This window comes from Mus musculus, chromosome 14 (assembly GCF_000001635.26).
Source record: "Mus musculus strain C57BL/6J chromosome 14, GRCm38.p6 C57BL/6J".
Taxonomy (NCBI): domain Eukaryota; kingdom Metazoa; phylum Chordata; class Mammalia; order Rodentia; family Muridae; genus Mus; species Mus musculus.
Genome location: NC_000080.6, coordinates 79,759,270 through 79,775,388, shown reverse-complemented (window position 1 = coordinate 79,775,388; position 16,119 = coordinate 79,759,270). Strand labels below are relative to the sequence as shown.

Sequence of the window (16,119 nt, the reverse complement as noted above, 5' to 3'; positions counted from 1 at the left end):
TAAAAAAGTGACTATTGCATAGTCTCTGATATTTTTTCCCCAGTGACTTGAAGGGAAATAACCTGTGTTCATAGCCAACTGATAGTATATCATCTTACACAGTTCTCCAGACAGTCTTGACAGGTTCCATTATCCTGCCCCTTTTCATAGATGAAGTGACTTAGGACACAAAGAGATCAGGTAATGTGCTCAGATCGGGTAATAACGCATGTCAGTGGTTTCTCAACGATGAGATTGGAACCCAAGGATAGCAGTTTCCTATGACAAAGACCATGTGCTACTTCCTGCCAGGTAAAGTGTATCCCCAGGGTTTCCCACCACACAAAGCATGCAGAAGGCTTGGTCACCAAGACAGTGGACCAGAGTTTCAGAACATCTGGCATTGGGATAAATCCAAAACCATCCTTTAAACAGCACTTACTTTCACCCCAAATTGTCCCACTGCTTGTCTGCTGAGATGTAATTACATTATGCTGTTCTTTGGTTTAGTGTAACATTTAAAACTCATTCTGGCAGGATTGACAACGAGAAAAATCAGAATAAACATTTGGAGTGTACAAAGGAGCTCTGCTGCATTCATTTCTACATGTCAATCCCAGGAAAATTCAGAGATTTGGGAATTCTAAGAGATTTTTGCAAAAGGCAGTTTCGTCTGTTCTTTGCATGGCAGATCACCAGTTACAGGATTCCATGGGAGAGTTATTCAATGGAGTGAGCTTGTAGAGAGAAGAAATCATGGGTCCTGGGTTTTGTTGTTGTTAAAGATAAAATGTTAGAAAATAGTCCCTTTCTCCATCCATCCTTAGAATTACACTTTCCAGCGAAGTCTAGTTCCCTTTCCTGGCAGATATAATCCTAATTAAAAATAAATTACATGCGGTACAGAAATTGAAATGGAAAAGATAATCCTATTACATATGAGACTATATCCTGATTTTTTTTTTCTTTCCGGCTAAACTGTGGGAGATAGCGGATCAGGCTGAGCCCCCCATTGTCGCTGCTTTGAAAACTTTCCTAGAGCCCTAATCCATCACGTGATGCCTGTGTCAATCCGGAGGTCTGCACGCGAGCTTCACAATGCAGGCATTAGACGCGGTGACAGAAACCCAGCTCCGCCGAGCCGGCGACATTTGCATCTCGAGAAAACGCGGCCATTGTGGAGCTGTGTTTGTTCTCAGGATTGCGCGAGACAGTTGCGGGCAAAGTTGCTAAAACCGAGAGAAAGGGGCTCCTTTGAGACCTTTTGGCATGGTAACCAGGCGATCAGGGCAGCTTTTGTGGGTGGATCCGCACGGGGTGGGGGGTGGACTTGCCCCCTCCCATCCCTTTGCGGTCGCCTTCCCCGACTTTCCTCCAGACCTCGCCCCCCTAGACATTTCTTTTCCTCCGGGAGTTGCAGTGACCGCTAACACGCTGCTTTAAATCGTCTTTCCATTATCTGGCGAATGCGGGCGGCCAGCGGGAGCTCCCTGCTCGCGTGCCTTCACACCTGGACCTACAGCCCTGCCAGTCCCGGGAACACTGGCTGCACAGTGCTCCTAGCAGTCCTTCCCCAGCCTGACGATCCACCCCCGACTTCCCCCCACCCCACCCCCCACCCCTCTTTGCTGCCAAGGCTCCTCCTCGGTGGACAATAGTCTTCAAACCTAGGGCTTACCTCCCCAACCGTTTCTGCCGCGGCTGGGCTTCTTGTTTGCCCTTTCTTGCCCTTTTGCTTTTTCCAAGCACTTGCCTTTGGGGGGTGTGGGAGGGAAGAGAGAGAAGGTGACAGGAAGTGCACTTAGCATCCTGCTGAGCTCCCTCGGTGAAACCTGGAATCTCAGGTTGGAGTTCAGCTCCCAGACACTGAGCTGTGAGAGAGTGTGTATTACAGAACCGTGGTCAAATCCCACCTCATGTTCCCTCCAGGTCCAGGCCAACACATTCTCTGCCTTGATAGCACAGTGCCAGAGACAACGAAGGTTCCCAGGTTGGCTGCTGTCCATCACTAAGGTTCCGAACCTGTTTGGGTGTGGGTCTGAGAGAGGCCATAAAGGAAGAGGGAGTGAGCCTGGAAAAGCCAAGAGTCAAGTGTGGGTCCAGGTCAGGGTGGTCTGGGGTTCGAAAAAAGACTGAGCATTCATACAATATTTATCTCTCCACCCAGGGTGAGAGCCAAAACCTAAAATGGCACTAGACAGAGAGAGAGAGAGAGAGAGAGAGAGACAGAGAGAGACAGAGACAGAGAGAGAGACGGAGAGAGAGAAAGACAGAGAGACAGGGAGAATAGAAATTAAGGTTCTGTAGGAGTGTTGCCTTTCTAATGTCTCAGTGGCTTCAGACATCTGGCCTCACTGCCTGCAAATACCAGCACTGGAAGGTGGAAAAGATGAAGGGAGCCCCCAAACTACCCACTGCCCCTCCTCAACCCCATAAAGATTTTTATTTAATGGCTCAGAATGCATTTCCTGCAATCCCAAACATCCCCTATCCCCTCCAGTGCACTGTCCACCCAGTCCTACCTCTCAGGTATTCTCCCTACTCGGGGCAAACCCCTGCTCCTCTTCTGAAAGCGGTCCAAATGAGTCTGAAGGGAAGAGACCTGCAAAAGGCCCTTACAGAAGGAACATGGTCCAGATTCCGAAGAATAGAGGCCCAATGCAACATGCTTAGCAAACTCATTGTCTTTATTTCTCCAAGTGTGTGACTTGTGTTTGTAACTCTCCCTTCTTCCTGTGTATTTACATCGCCTGTTCAATAGAGTCCTTCGGTAAGAATCAATAAGAATCAGTCTTGTTCCAGGTTGGCACAACCTGTCCTTCAGCTCCGGGAGTGGAGATACCTGGATACCTACGGAGGCATCTCGAGGACCCCAGCCAGGGAAAGTGGTAATGCTGAAGTTCTACGGTTTCATAGGCAGATGGCTAAGTTACCCCAGGTTCCTGCCAGGTTTCAACGTCACGCTGTGATTTTGTTCTTCTGGAACAGGGCGAGTGTTGCTTCCAGAGAGGCCCTATTAGAACAGAAAGCAAATCCTCTAAATAGGCGGAACAAGGCATCAGGAGGAAAACGATCTCTAAATGCACTTTAGTAGGAACCCGGTATTGTGTGGGATTCAGCGCCCATCACCGTTTAGCCTGAGAGTTATGGCACGGATTGAGGGTGAATAGAGAGGCATAATGGAGACATGTGGCGTTTGCTCATTATATTCAAGTTAGCCCAACTCTACTGTGGAAACTGTTCAACTTTCTCTCCCCCTCTAGCTTGTCATAGTGAAATAATACAGACATCGGGGCCTCCAATGGGATCGCCTGCCACGCCATTCTATTTCCACTACTAACGAGGGCTTCATAAGCCTTTGATACAGTCTGATCTTTGAAACCTTTCCAAATCTCCTCAAGCTTATGCTAAATCCTATTTGGAACTTTATTTTTCCTTGCCTGCTAGCACCTAGGGCTTAAGGAAGCCATTTGAACAGTGACATGCATACTAACGTGTATCGCAGGGCTCTTTTCTGAAAGGCAAGTGGCACCGGTGCTCACACGAGCAAAACACAATTGCGTACACAAATGTGAATAAAATCAGTTTTGCTCTACCCTTCACTCTTCTTCATCGACAGGTTATTCCCCACACCGGTGGGAAGCTGAGGGAGGAGGCGAACAGAGAGCCTCGCTCCCCAGAGCAAGTTTTGAAGCCTTTAAAATGCAAAATAAAGGGGCGGATGGGGGGTAGGATGTGAGACCCGGAGCTTCTGAAGAGAAACCCAGCTTGTTCGGGCTTAGTACCCGCAGCGGCGGGCAGAAGAGACCGGGTGCCTGGCACCCAATTTCCAAAAATCATCAGCTTCGTTTACTTCAGAGCCCAGTGCTAACTCATTGCAAGCAAGGTGCTAACAGAAAATGGGAGCAGGAGTTTTTAAAACAAAGGAAAGATTCCCTCATTTTCCTTCCCTGTTTTCTCCTCTAAGCCTTTCCACATTAAAGGGATTGTCGGTGGTTGGCGGAGGAGCGGCGCTGTGGCTAAGCGACCATTGGCTGGCCCCTTCCAGTGATTTGCATATCGGCAGCTATAAAGACGGAGGCGGCGCTCGCCAGCGCAGCTCCAGCCCAGGGAAAGGAGGCGGAGGCGCCGAGTGAGGGTGGGTCTGCGCGTCCTCCGAGCCAGCCCGAGCCGGAGCTGCAGCTTTTCCCGCACGGGGCTCGCAGAGCCTGGGACTCACGCTCCGATCTGCACGCCGGGGAAGACTCTTTAGGTTAGCCTTTCGGAATAGCAGTTGGGGATTGGCGATATGAGTCCTGCGAAGCGCTGGGGCAGCCCTTGCCTTTTCCCCTTGCAGCTATTTAGTCTCTGCTGGGTGCTCTCAGTGGCCCAGAGCAAGACAGTCCGATACAGCACGTTCGAAGAGGATGCCCCTGGCACAGTCATCGGAACCCTTGCAGAAGACCTGCACATGAAAGTGTCTGGAGACACAAGCTTCCGCCTGATGAAGCAATTCAACAGCTCTCTGCTCCGGGTACGCGAGGGCGACGGGCAGCTGACCGTCGGGGATGCGGGCCTGGACCGTGAGCGTCTGTGTGGCCCGTCCCCACAGTGCGTGCTGGCCTTCGATGTTGTCAGCTTCTCGCAGGAACAGTTCCGCCTGGTGCACGTGGAGGTGGAGGTGAGGGATGTAAACGACCACGCGCCCCGCTTTCCCCGAGCCCAGATCCCGGTGGAGGTCTCAGAGAGCGCTCCGGTAGGCACACGCATCCCCCTGGAGGTGCCCGTGGACGAGGACGTGGGTGCCAACGGGCTGCAGAGTGTACGCCTAGCCGAGCCTCACAGCCCCTTCCGCGTGGAGCTGCAGACGCGCGCGGACGGTGCCCAGTGTGCGGACCTGGTGCTGCTACAGGAGTTGGACCGCGAGAGCCAGGCCTCCTACAGCCTGGAGCTGGTGGCTCAGGATGGCGGGCGACCGCCGCGTTCCGCCACAGCAGCCCTCAGCGTGCGTGTGCTAGATGCCAATGACCACAGCCCGGCCTTCCCACAGGGTGCCGTGGCAGAGGTGGAATTGGCCGAGGACGCACCTGTGGGATCGCTGCTGCTCGACCTGGACGCTGCCGATCCCGACGAAGGTCCCAACGGCGACGTTGTGTTCACCTTCGGCGCCCGCACCCCTCCCGAAGCCCGCCACCTCTTCCGGCTCGACCCGCGCTCTGGCCGCCTCACCTTGGCTGGGCAGGTGGACTACGAGCGCCAGGACACCTACGAGCTGGACGTGCGGGCTCAAGACCGAGGTCCAGGGCCCCGGACAGCCACCTGCAAGGTTATCGTGCGCATCCGAGACGTCAACGACAACGCTCCTGAAATTTCTATCACTCCTCTGGCCGCCCCGGGGGCTCCAGCCACCTCGCCCTTCGCCGCCGCCGCCGCTGCCGCCGCACTCGGAGGAGCGGACGCGGCCTCGTCGACTGGGTCCGGGACACAGGAAGCCGGTATCACCTCGCTGGTGCCAGAGGGGGCGGCGCGCGAGAGTCTAGTGGCGCTGGTCAGCACCTCGGACAGGGACTCGGGCGCCAACGGGCAGGTGCGCTGCGCCCTCTACGGGCACGAGCACTTTAGGCTGCAGCCGGCCTATGCTGGCAGCTACCTGGTGGTGACCGCTGCATCTCTGGACCGGGAGCGCATCGCGGAGTACAACCTGACGCTGGTGGCCGAAGACCGTGGCACACCCCCTCTTCGCACCGTCAGGCCCTACACCGTGCGAGTGGGGGACGAGAACGACAACGCACCGATCTTCACCAAGCCAGTCTATGAGGTGTCGGTCCGCGAAAACAACCCTCCAGGCGCCTACCTGGCCACAGTGGCAGCCCGCGACCCTGACGTGGGTCGCAACGGTCAAGTCACCTACCGCCTGGTAGAGGCCGAAGTGGGCCGCTCTGGGGAAGCCGTGTCCACTTACGTCTCAGTAGACCCGGCTACCGGAGCCATCTACGCTCTCCGTAGTTTTGACTATGAGACTCTGCGCCAGCTTGACGTGCGTGTCCAGGCCAGCGACGGCGGTTCCCCTCAGCTTTCCAGCAATGCTCTGGTGCAAGTGCGGGTGCTGGACCAGAATGATCATTCTCCGATCCTTGTGCATCCGGCGCCGGCTAATGGCTCCCTAGAAGTAGCGGTCCCTGGACGTTCCACCAAGGACACAGCTGTGGCGCGCATCCAGGCCCGGGATGCTGACGAAGGAGCCAACGGGGAACTGGCCTTTGATCTGCTGCAGCAGGAGCCACGCGAGGCCTTCTCCATAGGCCGCCACACGGGGGAGATCATGCTTACTGGAGACCTCTCGCAGGAGCCTCCTGGCCGCGTGTTCAAGGCCCTGCTGGTCATATCCGACGGCGGCCGTCCCCCTCTCACCACCACTGCAACCGTCAGTTTCGTGGTAACAGCCGGGGGCGGGTCAGCTGTGCCTGCCAGCTCCGGGAGCCCAGAGCACTCCCGGCCACCCGGCTCTCGCCTCGCGCCGTCGGGGCCTTCGCTGCAGTGGGACACGCCGCTGATCGTCATCATCGTGTTAGCCGGGAGCTGCACGCTGCTGCTTGCAGCCATCATCGCCATCGCCACCACCTGCAACCGCCGCAAGAAGGAGGTGCGCAAAGGGGGGGCCCTCCGGGAAGAGCGGCCCGGGGCGGCGGGCGGCGGAGCCTCGGCCCCTGGCTCCCCGGATGAAACCGCCAGGGGAACTGGGCCCAGGCCCAACATGTTCGACGTGCTCACCTTCCCTGGCAGCGGCAAAGCGCCCTTTGGCAGCCCCGCGGCCGACGCGCCCCCGCCCGCGGTCGCCGCGGCCGAAGTGCCGGGCTCGGAGGGCGGCAGCGCCACTGGGGAAAGCGCCTGTCACTTCGAGGGGCAGCAGCGGCTCCGAGGCGCGCACGCCGAGGTGAGGCCTTCCTTCGGCTGGGCGCCCCCCTCCGTGCTCTGCGGACAGGCTGGGAGAAGGGAAACCGGAGGGGTAAGGGTGGGCTCTCACAGGGAGATGTTTAACCTGTCGCACTTGCTTTTTTGTGTCCTGTCCAACCCTCACACCTTCCCCCCTCCCCCATTCCCTGCTGCAGCCTTACGGTGCCTCTCCAGGCTTCGGGAAGGAGCCTGCTGCGCCCCCTGTTGCAGTCTGGAAGGGTCATTCATTCAACACCATCTCGGGCCGAGAAGCTGAGAAGTTCAGTGGGAAAGACAGCGGCAAAGGAGACAGTGATTTCAATGACAGTGACTCGGACATCAGCGGGGACGCTTTGAAAAAAGACCTCATCAACCACATGCAGAGTGGTAAGGATGCTTCTCCCCAGGCCAGTCCGGTGGTCCACCCTCCCTTGCCAACTTCTTGCCTGCTCAAAACCTCTGTTCCCAGTCCCTCTCCTTCATCCCTCTCTTCAATACTCCAGTCCCAGCCGGACCCCATTCCCTTTAAATGCGATGCTAGCCGTGGAAGGAGGGTATTCTATTCATCGTTTTGTGTTGTTGTTGTTGCTGCTGCTGCTGCTCTCCCAGCAAAGGAGCTACACTTTGCATTATGTCAAGTTATCTTCATGGAAAGCATGTGCCATCCTCTCCAGCTGCCCTGACCCCGTTGACATTGTGCAGCCTTAGAATACTAACCTCAGGAATTTCTTTTCTTCCCCCCCCCCCCAGGACTGTGGGCGTGTACTGCTGAGTGCAAGATCCTAGGTCATTCTGATCGCTGCTGGAGCCCATCCTGTGCCGGACCCAACGTACACCCCCCTCCTCACCCACCAGCCCAGATGTCAACCTTCTGTAAGAGCACGTCCCTGCCTCGGGATCCTCTGCGCAGGGACAATTACTATCAGGCCCAGCTCCCCAAGACAGTAGGGTTGCAGAGCGTCTATGAGAAAGTACTGCATAGAGACTATGACAGGACAGTCACTTTACTCTCCCCTCCCCGTCCAGGAAGGCTCCCAGACCTGCAGGAGATTGGAGTACCCCTCTATGAATCCCCTCCTGGTAGCAGATACGTGTCCCCGAAGAAGGGAATCAATGAAAATGTGTAATCTTATCCTGCATGTCTTCACACACATATACAGGTCACCCTGACACGTCCCTAAGTTATTGACCGGTTTCAGTGTTGTATATATAAATATGCAAGATGTGCCTTAAAATGAAGTTGTTGGAAGCTATTTCCAATCACATTGGTACTGTTTGGTATTTGCAAACAAAAAAAATGTAGTTAATGTAATTTTTATGAAATGTGTGCAGTATTTAATTTTTCTTATCATGCTATTGGCTTTAATTTCATTTGTGGCTTGCAATTTTCTTAGTGTTTTTAACCTGTACATTGTGTAATGTAATGTTTGTATATACTGAAATTTTGTTATATTTTTATATATTAAAAGCTAAGTGGAAGTTACTGCCAAAGGAATTGTCTGTAAGACAAAAAACAAAATGTGTTGGAATTGCTCATTGGGATTTTATCTTTCACCAGAAACAACCTAATGTTTGAGAAGTTTTTGCCTTGCCAAGTCTAACAACTTGTAGATCTTGAGTCTGTGGTAGATTTCAAGTTACTGTTATTTAATTACATTCGGTTCTCTGTAAGCTCTGTCACTTATAAGCACAGTAATAAAGGATTCGTCATGTATTTGAAGAATCTGCTAATTGCTTCTCATAGAGTTGCCTGAAGTCAGATATTCACAAATAATTTCAGTACCAGAATTAAACCTCCTTTCAAGAGCTAATTATTCGGGCATTGTTGGTGCTTCTGGGGACACCAAGCCTGTGGGATTTGGGGTATTGCAAAATCTTGCCCAACAACTAAAAACATTTGTTGACTTTGTAAAAATATTTATGACTCCGTATGCATCTGCTGCTATGCAAAGTTCCTGCCCTCTCTTACCCCTTCCACAAACAGCTATTGAGCATTTACTAAAAAGTGGGGGAAGGCTATATTTGAGCCGTTCATCCACGAATTAAGCAAACATTTGTAGAGATTTTACCAGAGCCCAGTAATTCCTTCAGGAGCTGGGGCTTGAGGTAAAGATGATCCAAAACTGCTTATTAAGATGGTGTACCGAAAAGATACACAAATAGGATGGAGACAGAGTACAGTGCTGGGATGCTTTCTCTGACTGAGTTTGAGTCCCCTGCACTGCAGGGGGGAAAAAAGGATGAGGGAACATATACATTGAAGATGAAGTGACACATATCTGGGATTTGCTTTAACATGTTCCAAAACAAAAGAAAACAAAACCACGGAACTGTATGAAAACAAGATTGATAAACTATTACTGATAATCGTCAATGGTGGTATGGGCACACGTGGGTATGAAGAGGGTCGCTTTGGAAGGTTTAAAACAGCCATTGAGTCAGACCTGGTGGCACTCACCTCTCATCCCAGTACTTGGAAGATGGAGGCAGAAGATCAGGAGTTCAAGGCCAGCCTGGGCTACATGCCTTCAAAATGCAAAAGATAAAAAAAAAAAAAATGAGCCCATCTAGGTCAAAGCCTTGTGTGCATTCCATTTAAAATTAAAATGAAGATAATAATGAGATTTGGCATTTCCTGAGGAAGCTTTTCTATATGCAAAGCTCTTTACAGAGAGTTCTGTGAGAATTAAATTCTCTTCTACCTCCATGCCATAGGAACTATGGCTAACTCTATTTTTGCAAATAAGAGACTGAAGCATAAGCAAGTTAGACAAAGCATTGCTCATCATACAGCTAATAAGAATCCAGGGTGAGAGTGAACTCAGATCGCTCAACAAAGGGAAGCGATGAGGGGGAAAGCTTGTAGAATGTTTATTGATGTGAAAGAAACAAAGTTAGGAGGAAGGGTCCAATGTCTTGCCTTTACTGCTTGATTATTATTTAGCTCTTTATATTTGTAAGCGTCTGTGTTCCTTTATTACTAATTATAGAGTGAAACACACTAATGAATAGAGCATCCCTCAAAGCTGCCTGTTGAAGTCATAATTGAAGGCATTGTTAGCTCCAAGCTGAACAGCAGGTCAGGCACATGGTGCTTCACCACCCACTGCCTGTGCAAAGTTCAGCGGTTTCTGCCAGCAACTGAGCTGTGCATGCACCTGACAGGCTGGCTGCCCAGCTCTCAGGGTCTAAAAGCAAACACCGATGTTTGTCAGTTACCAACCATCTCCCTAGCCAGGAAAACTCAGCTCTAGAAGATAGCTCGCCAGGTAGATATCCCATAATAATGGAGCTTTATTCTTGGTCCGTCCTATCAAGGGCAGAGCAGAAGATTCTAGAAGCAGACTGTCTCTGTATTTGCTGATTGGAGCATTCAAAACAGAAACAATGAGGGCCGGCAAGATGGCTCAGTGGATAGAGAGGCTTGCCACCAAATCTGAGTTTGATCCCAATCCCCATCTCATCTGATGAAGAGATCTGACTCCTGAAAGTTGCTGTGTGACCCCCACCATCACCATATGCAACCTAACATGTCTATGCGCCAACACACAAAACCCATCGGTAAGTATAACTTTTAAATTTTCAAAAGAAAAGAGTAGAAACATCATTTTATTTTGAAATGTGCAGGTTATTTTTATTTCTCCAAAAATTTGAGATTCAAAAACTCTATAAATTTTATTATCGTATTCTTTCCTTGAGAAAGGACTGTTTAGAAGACCATGTTTTTACAAAGCAAACATGCAACTAAAATGATTTAGATTGAAAAGAAGAAAAGGATCTATTCTAAGGGCCAGCAAGAGGATGGTTTTTCTCTAGAAATGTCTACTAAATGTAACTAAAATGACATTTTAAAGGGAATGTATTGTTTTGTTGTGTTAAATGAGATAATATATGTGCAGAACATTCATCACAAAGCCTGGTCTGGAGTGATGTCCCACTACACACTGCCTGTCCTACTTCCTCTTGGCTGTATCCTTTGGAACAAGACTCTTCTGTTACTCTCAACCCAACCCAACCCACAAAGGAAGAGGTAGACCTAGGGCATCCCGCCTTGCTGTGACTCAGTTTTGCTCATCACCAAGTAGACCAGAGGACCCCCCCCCCTCACCCCTGTATAACCAACAGTTTATAAACAAGTATGGCTGAAGCAAACGTCAAATACAAACTCACAAACCTTTCAGGTTGTGCCTGGAACTGAAATATCTCTCTGAAGGTGGAAGCTTGCTGACAGTGAGCACCAGGACAGGCAATGGCCCTGGGGGAAGAAGGTCGCCATGAAAGAAAGCTAAACCAGACATTACCTCTTTGATATCTTTGTTTGTGGATCCATTGGCATGGGTGTCCTAAACTTCTTCCTATAATAAAATACCCATCAAAGAAACCACTTCTGAAAATTAAAATGTAAGTGGTTTCAACATCTATTGAAAAATGCATTCTGAAATAGAGCAAAAACAGGATGCATGTCTCCAAATGCAAAGATATATGCCTATGGAGATTATATATATATATATATATATATATATATATATATATATATATATAATCAGGATGAGTTCTGTGCTATAATTAGCTAACTATCTGGCTTATTGCACTTGGCAAATATAAGCTCTTATCATCTAAAAATTCCATTTTAGAAAGCAAGCATATTCACTTTAGTACTGAACTCAGCAACAACAGTATAATTGGAATGCAGTAAGTTTTGAGAGCAAACCGAAGCAGAGTAAGGCGATACTCGATGGACCGCTGGGCTCGGCAACAACTCAGAAGAGACCTCAAAATGCCATCCTGATTTTTCAATAGCTTTGCAGTAACTCAAAGAGTATTTATTGTTCCCTTTCCTCACTGGAAGACAAACTGCAATGGAACTCACCAACAGAATCAAAACCAACTTATAAGTGAACAGCAGACAAGAGGAGGCACCAAGCCATCTTACCAGTTCAACCCTCATGTTAAATCCGCTCCTTCAGCGGGGGAGGGGGCTTCACTTATTATCAGAATTAAGACTCCTTCCACAAAACCTCCTTAATTTTTTTCAACATGTCAAACTGAAACCTGAACAGTATAACACAGAAATAGGAAAAAAAAAAACAAACAAACAAACAAACAAAAAAACCCACTTGCTAACCCAACCTGTCTGGATTGCCCACACCTCAGCATATCCAAATGAAAATCCTCTCCTCTGCTCTGACACCATTCATCCCAAATTACCCCCACAGCCTTTGCATAAAACTCAGTAAATGGAAGTGCTAACTCAAAGCTATCCACATTGTTTTCATACCTCTCTTTTGATTTTTTAAAGGTTTTAGACATGGGTTCTGTGCTTTAATTATTACCTTCCCATCCCTCTCCCTCCCAACTCCAGCTCCTCCTGTGTCTCCCACACTCCCTCTAGAATTTATGACCTTTTTGCCCCTTCTTCTGCTGTATTTGCTATGTATATGCAAGTATATGCATATCTAAATACAACCTGCTGAGCCCATTAAGTGTGTGCCTGTGTATATGGGTTTAGGGCTGGCCACTTGGGATTGAAAAGCCTGACAGGGGGCTGATCCGTAGAAAAGACTAATTTGCCTTCCCTTGCCAGCCATTTATTTCTGGTAGCTATTCTGGTAATAGCCCCCTATTTCTTGCTCCTATTATCCAATCTCCCTTTTTAAAATTACATTTATTTGTTTGTTTTATATGTGTGCATGTGCACACCACAGCACACATATGGAGACTGGAGGACAGCTTTCAGGAATCTGCTCTCTCTTCCCACCATGTTGGTCCCTGGGGATTAAATTAAGGTTGTTGTCTGGCTTACTGGCAAGCACCTTTTACCAGCTGAGCCACCTTATTGGTCCTAATAACCAATCTCTCATCAAGACCTACTGGTTCTACCTTATAAAACGTATTTAATTATCCTGTTGCTCTGCTATGGAAGATACAATGATCTACCCGTATCCTTGCTGCTGATGTCTGAGTCCATATCAGATGCTGTTGTCTCTTTCAGTTGAGCTTTGATGGTGTCAAGATTTAGACACCCATCACTGTAAGCTTAAGAAATGCCCCTCTCCTGGGCATATATCCAGAAGATGTCCTAACCGGTAAGAAGGACACATGCTCCACTATGTTCATAGCAGCCTTATTTATAATAGCCAGAAGCTGGAAAGAACCCAGATGCCCCTCAATAGAGGAATGGATACAAAAAATGTGGTACATTTACACAATGGAGTACTACTCAGCTATTAAAAGGAATGAATTTATGAAATTCCTAGGCAAATGGTTGGACCTGAAGGGCATCCTCCTGAGTGAGGTAACACAATCACAAAAGAACTCAAATGATATGTACTCACTGATAAGTGGATATTAGCCCAGAAACTTAGTACCCGAGATATAAGATACAATTTGCAAAACACATGAAACTGAAGAAGAACGAAGACCAAAGTGTGGACACTTTGCCCCTTCTTAACTATTTTTTTAATACTTTTATTAGGTATTTTCCTCATTTACATTTCCAATGCTATCCCAAAAGTCCCCCATACCCTCCCCCCCACTCCCCTACCTACCCATTCCCACTTTTTGGCCCTGGCGTTCCCCTATACTGGGACATATAAAGTTTGCGTGTCCAATGGGCCTTTCTTTCCAGTGATGGCCGACTAGGCCATCTTTTGATACATATGCAGCTAGAGTCAAGAGCTCCGGGGTACTGGTTAGTTCATAATGTTGTTGCACCTACAGGGTTGCAGATCTCTTTAGCTCCTTGGATACTTTTTCTAGCTCCTCCATTGGGGGCCCTGTGGTCCATCCAATAGCTGACTGTGAGCTAGGCCGGGGCCTAGCAAACACAGAAGTGGATGCCCATTGGACACGCAAACTTTATATGTTCCAGTATAGGGGAACGCCAGGGCCAAAATGTGGGAATGGGTGGGTAGGAGAGTGGGGGGGGGGGGAGGGTATGGGAGACTTTTGGGATAGCATTGGAAATGTAATTGAGGAAAATACGTAATAAAAAAAATATAAAAAAAAAAAAGAAATGCCTAGAGCTTCAGATTCCACCTGGAGTTTGTCCAGTCTGTGCACAGAGCAGCCTAAACACACTGGGAGATTTAAAGCTTGCAAGATCAACCCCAGTCAATGAGACAAGAGACTAGCAGGAATACCCCAGCCTTCCCATCCCTTGGGAGAACCCCATTTTGACCTGTGTTCTAAAAGTTCCCCTGAGGATCTCCAGTTACCCTGGAAGGAACCTCTACTGGTTTGGTAAGGTCACCCTGCTCCACTCTCCTCCAGCCACTCATTAATGGTGTCTGTGACTCCTTTCCAAGTAGACGAACTGCTCCTAGTGTGATAATTAATCTTCACTGTCAACTTGATTGGATTTAGTGCACTTGGGAGATTGAAAAAGACACTCTGGGTGTGTCTTTGAAGGTATTTCCTGAGAAGACTAACTGAGCAGGAAGATCTGTCCTGAGAGCAGGCAGATGTCCCATAGGCAGGAGGCTCAAATGGAAGAAGCCAGTGAAAGAAAGACAACCAGCAGAGAGAGGATCGGCTTCTTTGCCTCCTGGTCTGTCAGGATATGAGGTGAGTTACTCTGCAATGTCCTCCTTGTGCTGAGGGATTTAATTCTCTGGCATGATAAGCAGAATAAATCTTTCCTCCCCTGTAAGTCGTCTCCCAGCAACTTCTTCCCATCAGGTATTGGTCATAGCGGCGCAAAGGCCACCGGTACATCTTGCTTCCTCAGCATGGCCCGAACTGAGGGCAGGTGTGCTCCAGTTGTCTGTCTTCCATCCAGTCCGGGAAGTAAAGGACTGTCAGTAGTTTTCATCTCTAGGTTCCCAGAATCCATATCTTTGTTTCCAATTCTGCTTTCAAAGGAGCTGTCCAACCTGAGCAGGGGTTTATGTGTGGGAAGCATGCTCCCTACATAGCCATCAATATTAAGAGATGGTGACTTGGAGGAGCTAGTGGAAGGACTGAAGATGCTGAAGGAGTTTGCAACCCCATAGGAAAAACTACAATATCAACCAACCACACCTCTCAGAGCCCCCATGGAGTAAACCACCAACCACAGAGTACACATGGAGGGACCCATGGCTCCAGCTTAATATGTAGCAGAGGGTGGCCTTGTCTGGCATCACTGGAGGTTTGATGACTCAGTGAAGAGTTCAGGAAATTCCCACAGAGGCGTGCATTTCATTCCCAAGAGAGGAGGCTGCTCTGAAAAGAGATTGAGCTGACTCTGCTCTCATTTCTTGTCTTGCCACAGGATCTCTCCACTTCCTCTGCTTCTCCTAAAGATTCTACTCCCCCTGGTGAGATGAAGCCAGGCTGGGTCCGTCTTAGCTCTCCATCTTAGACTGTGAACCAGGTAAATGTGTAGCTACAACTGACCTGCATCCCAGACCCACATTCACTTTTATTGTATTTTGTGATTTGGTCACCACACCAAACCCATCACTTAGTGATTACCTCATCCCATCCTTACGACCTTACACTGAGCCATCTTCCACTCAGAACAAGTGAGGCTTACAGAAGTAGTTCAGTCTATCACAGCACAGGTGGACGGTGTCAAAAAAAAAAATAGCTAAGGTTAAAATCAGAATCTGACTGGTAAGAATGAGGCACCCTCCAACAAGTGTTTACTGACAGAAGCCTGTTATAGCTGTCTCTGGAGAGGCTCCATCAGTGCCTGACAAATACAGAGGTGGATGCTCGAAGTCATCCATTGGACTGAGCACAGGGTCCCCAATGAAGGAACTAGAGAAAGTACCCAAGGAGCTGCAGGGGTTTGCAGCCCCATAGAAGGAACAACAATATGAACCAACAAGTATCCCAGAGCTCCCAGGGACTAAATCACCAACCAAAGAGTACACATGGTGGGACTCATGTCTCTAGCTGCATATGTAGCAGAGGATGGCCTAGTCGGTCATCAATGGGAGGAGAGGCCCTTGGTCTTGTGAAGGTTCTATGCTCCAATGTAGGGGGATGCCAGGGGAAGGAAGCAGGTGTGGGTGGGTTGGGGAGAAGGGGAGGTGATAGGGGGTTTTCGGAGGGGAAACCAGGAAAGGGGACAACATTTGAAATGTAAATAAGTAAATATCTAATAAAATGAATAAATGAATGAATGAATAAATAAATAAATAAATAAATAAATAGAATGAGGCCTCCTTCCCCACGCCCTACTTAAACCTTGATTGCTTCTCTCCTCCATCCCAGCACTAACTTCTGTCTATCATCTTT

At 49.0% G+C, this 16,119-nt stretch overlaps 1 protein-coding gene and 1 long non-coding RNA gene across 4 annotated transcripts; one reads left to right on the top strand and one right to left on the bottom strand.

Annotated features, from left to right (window-relative positions):
- Positions 1-2,646: 2,646 nt before the first annotated feature.
- On the bottom strand, positions 2,647-5,481 carry Gm9748 (predicted gene 9748). Of its 2 annotated transcripts, none has more exons than NR_154549.1 (2): positions 5,046-5,481; positions 2,647-2,992 (listed from the first exon to the last, which is right to left on the bottom strand). It is a non-coding gene; the product is annotated as a predicted gene 9748 (long non-coding RNA). The 2 variants fall into 2 exon arrangements; NR_154550.1 differs by having other exon boundaries at positions 5,188-5,481.
- On the top strand, positions 4,077-8,617 carry Pcdh8 (protocadherin 8). Of its 2 annotated transcripts, none has more exons than NM_001042726.3 (3): positions 4,077-6,601; positions 7,068-7,278; positions 7,642-8,617. In NM_001042726.3, exons 1-3 carry the CDS (start codon positions 4,268-4,270, stop codon positions 8,016-8,018), a joined length of 2,922 nt encoding a protein of 973 aa, NP_001036191.1. In that variant the 5' UTR covers positions 4,077-4,267; the 3' UTR covers positions 8,019-8,617. The 2 variants fall into 2 exon arrangements, with proteins under 2 accessions (NP_001036191.1, NP_067518.2); NM_021543.4 differs by having other exon boundaries at positions 4,077-6,892.
- Positions 8,618-16,119: the final 7,502 nt, after the last annotated feature.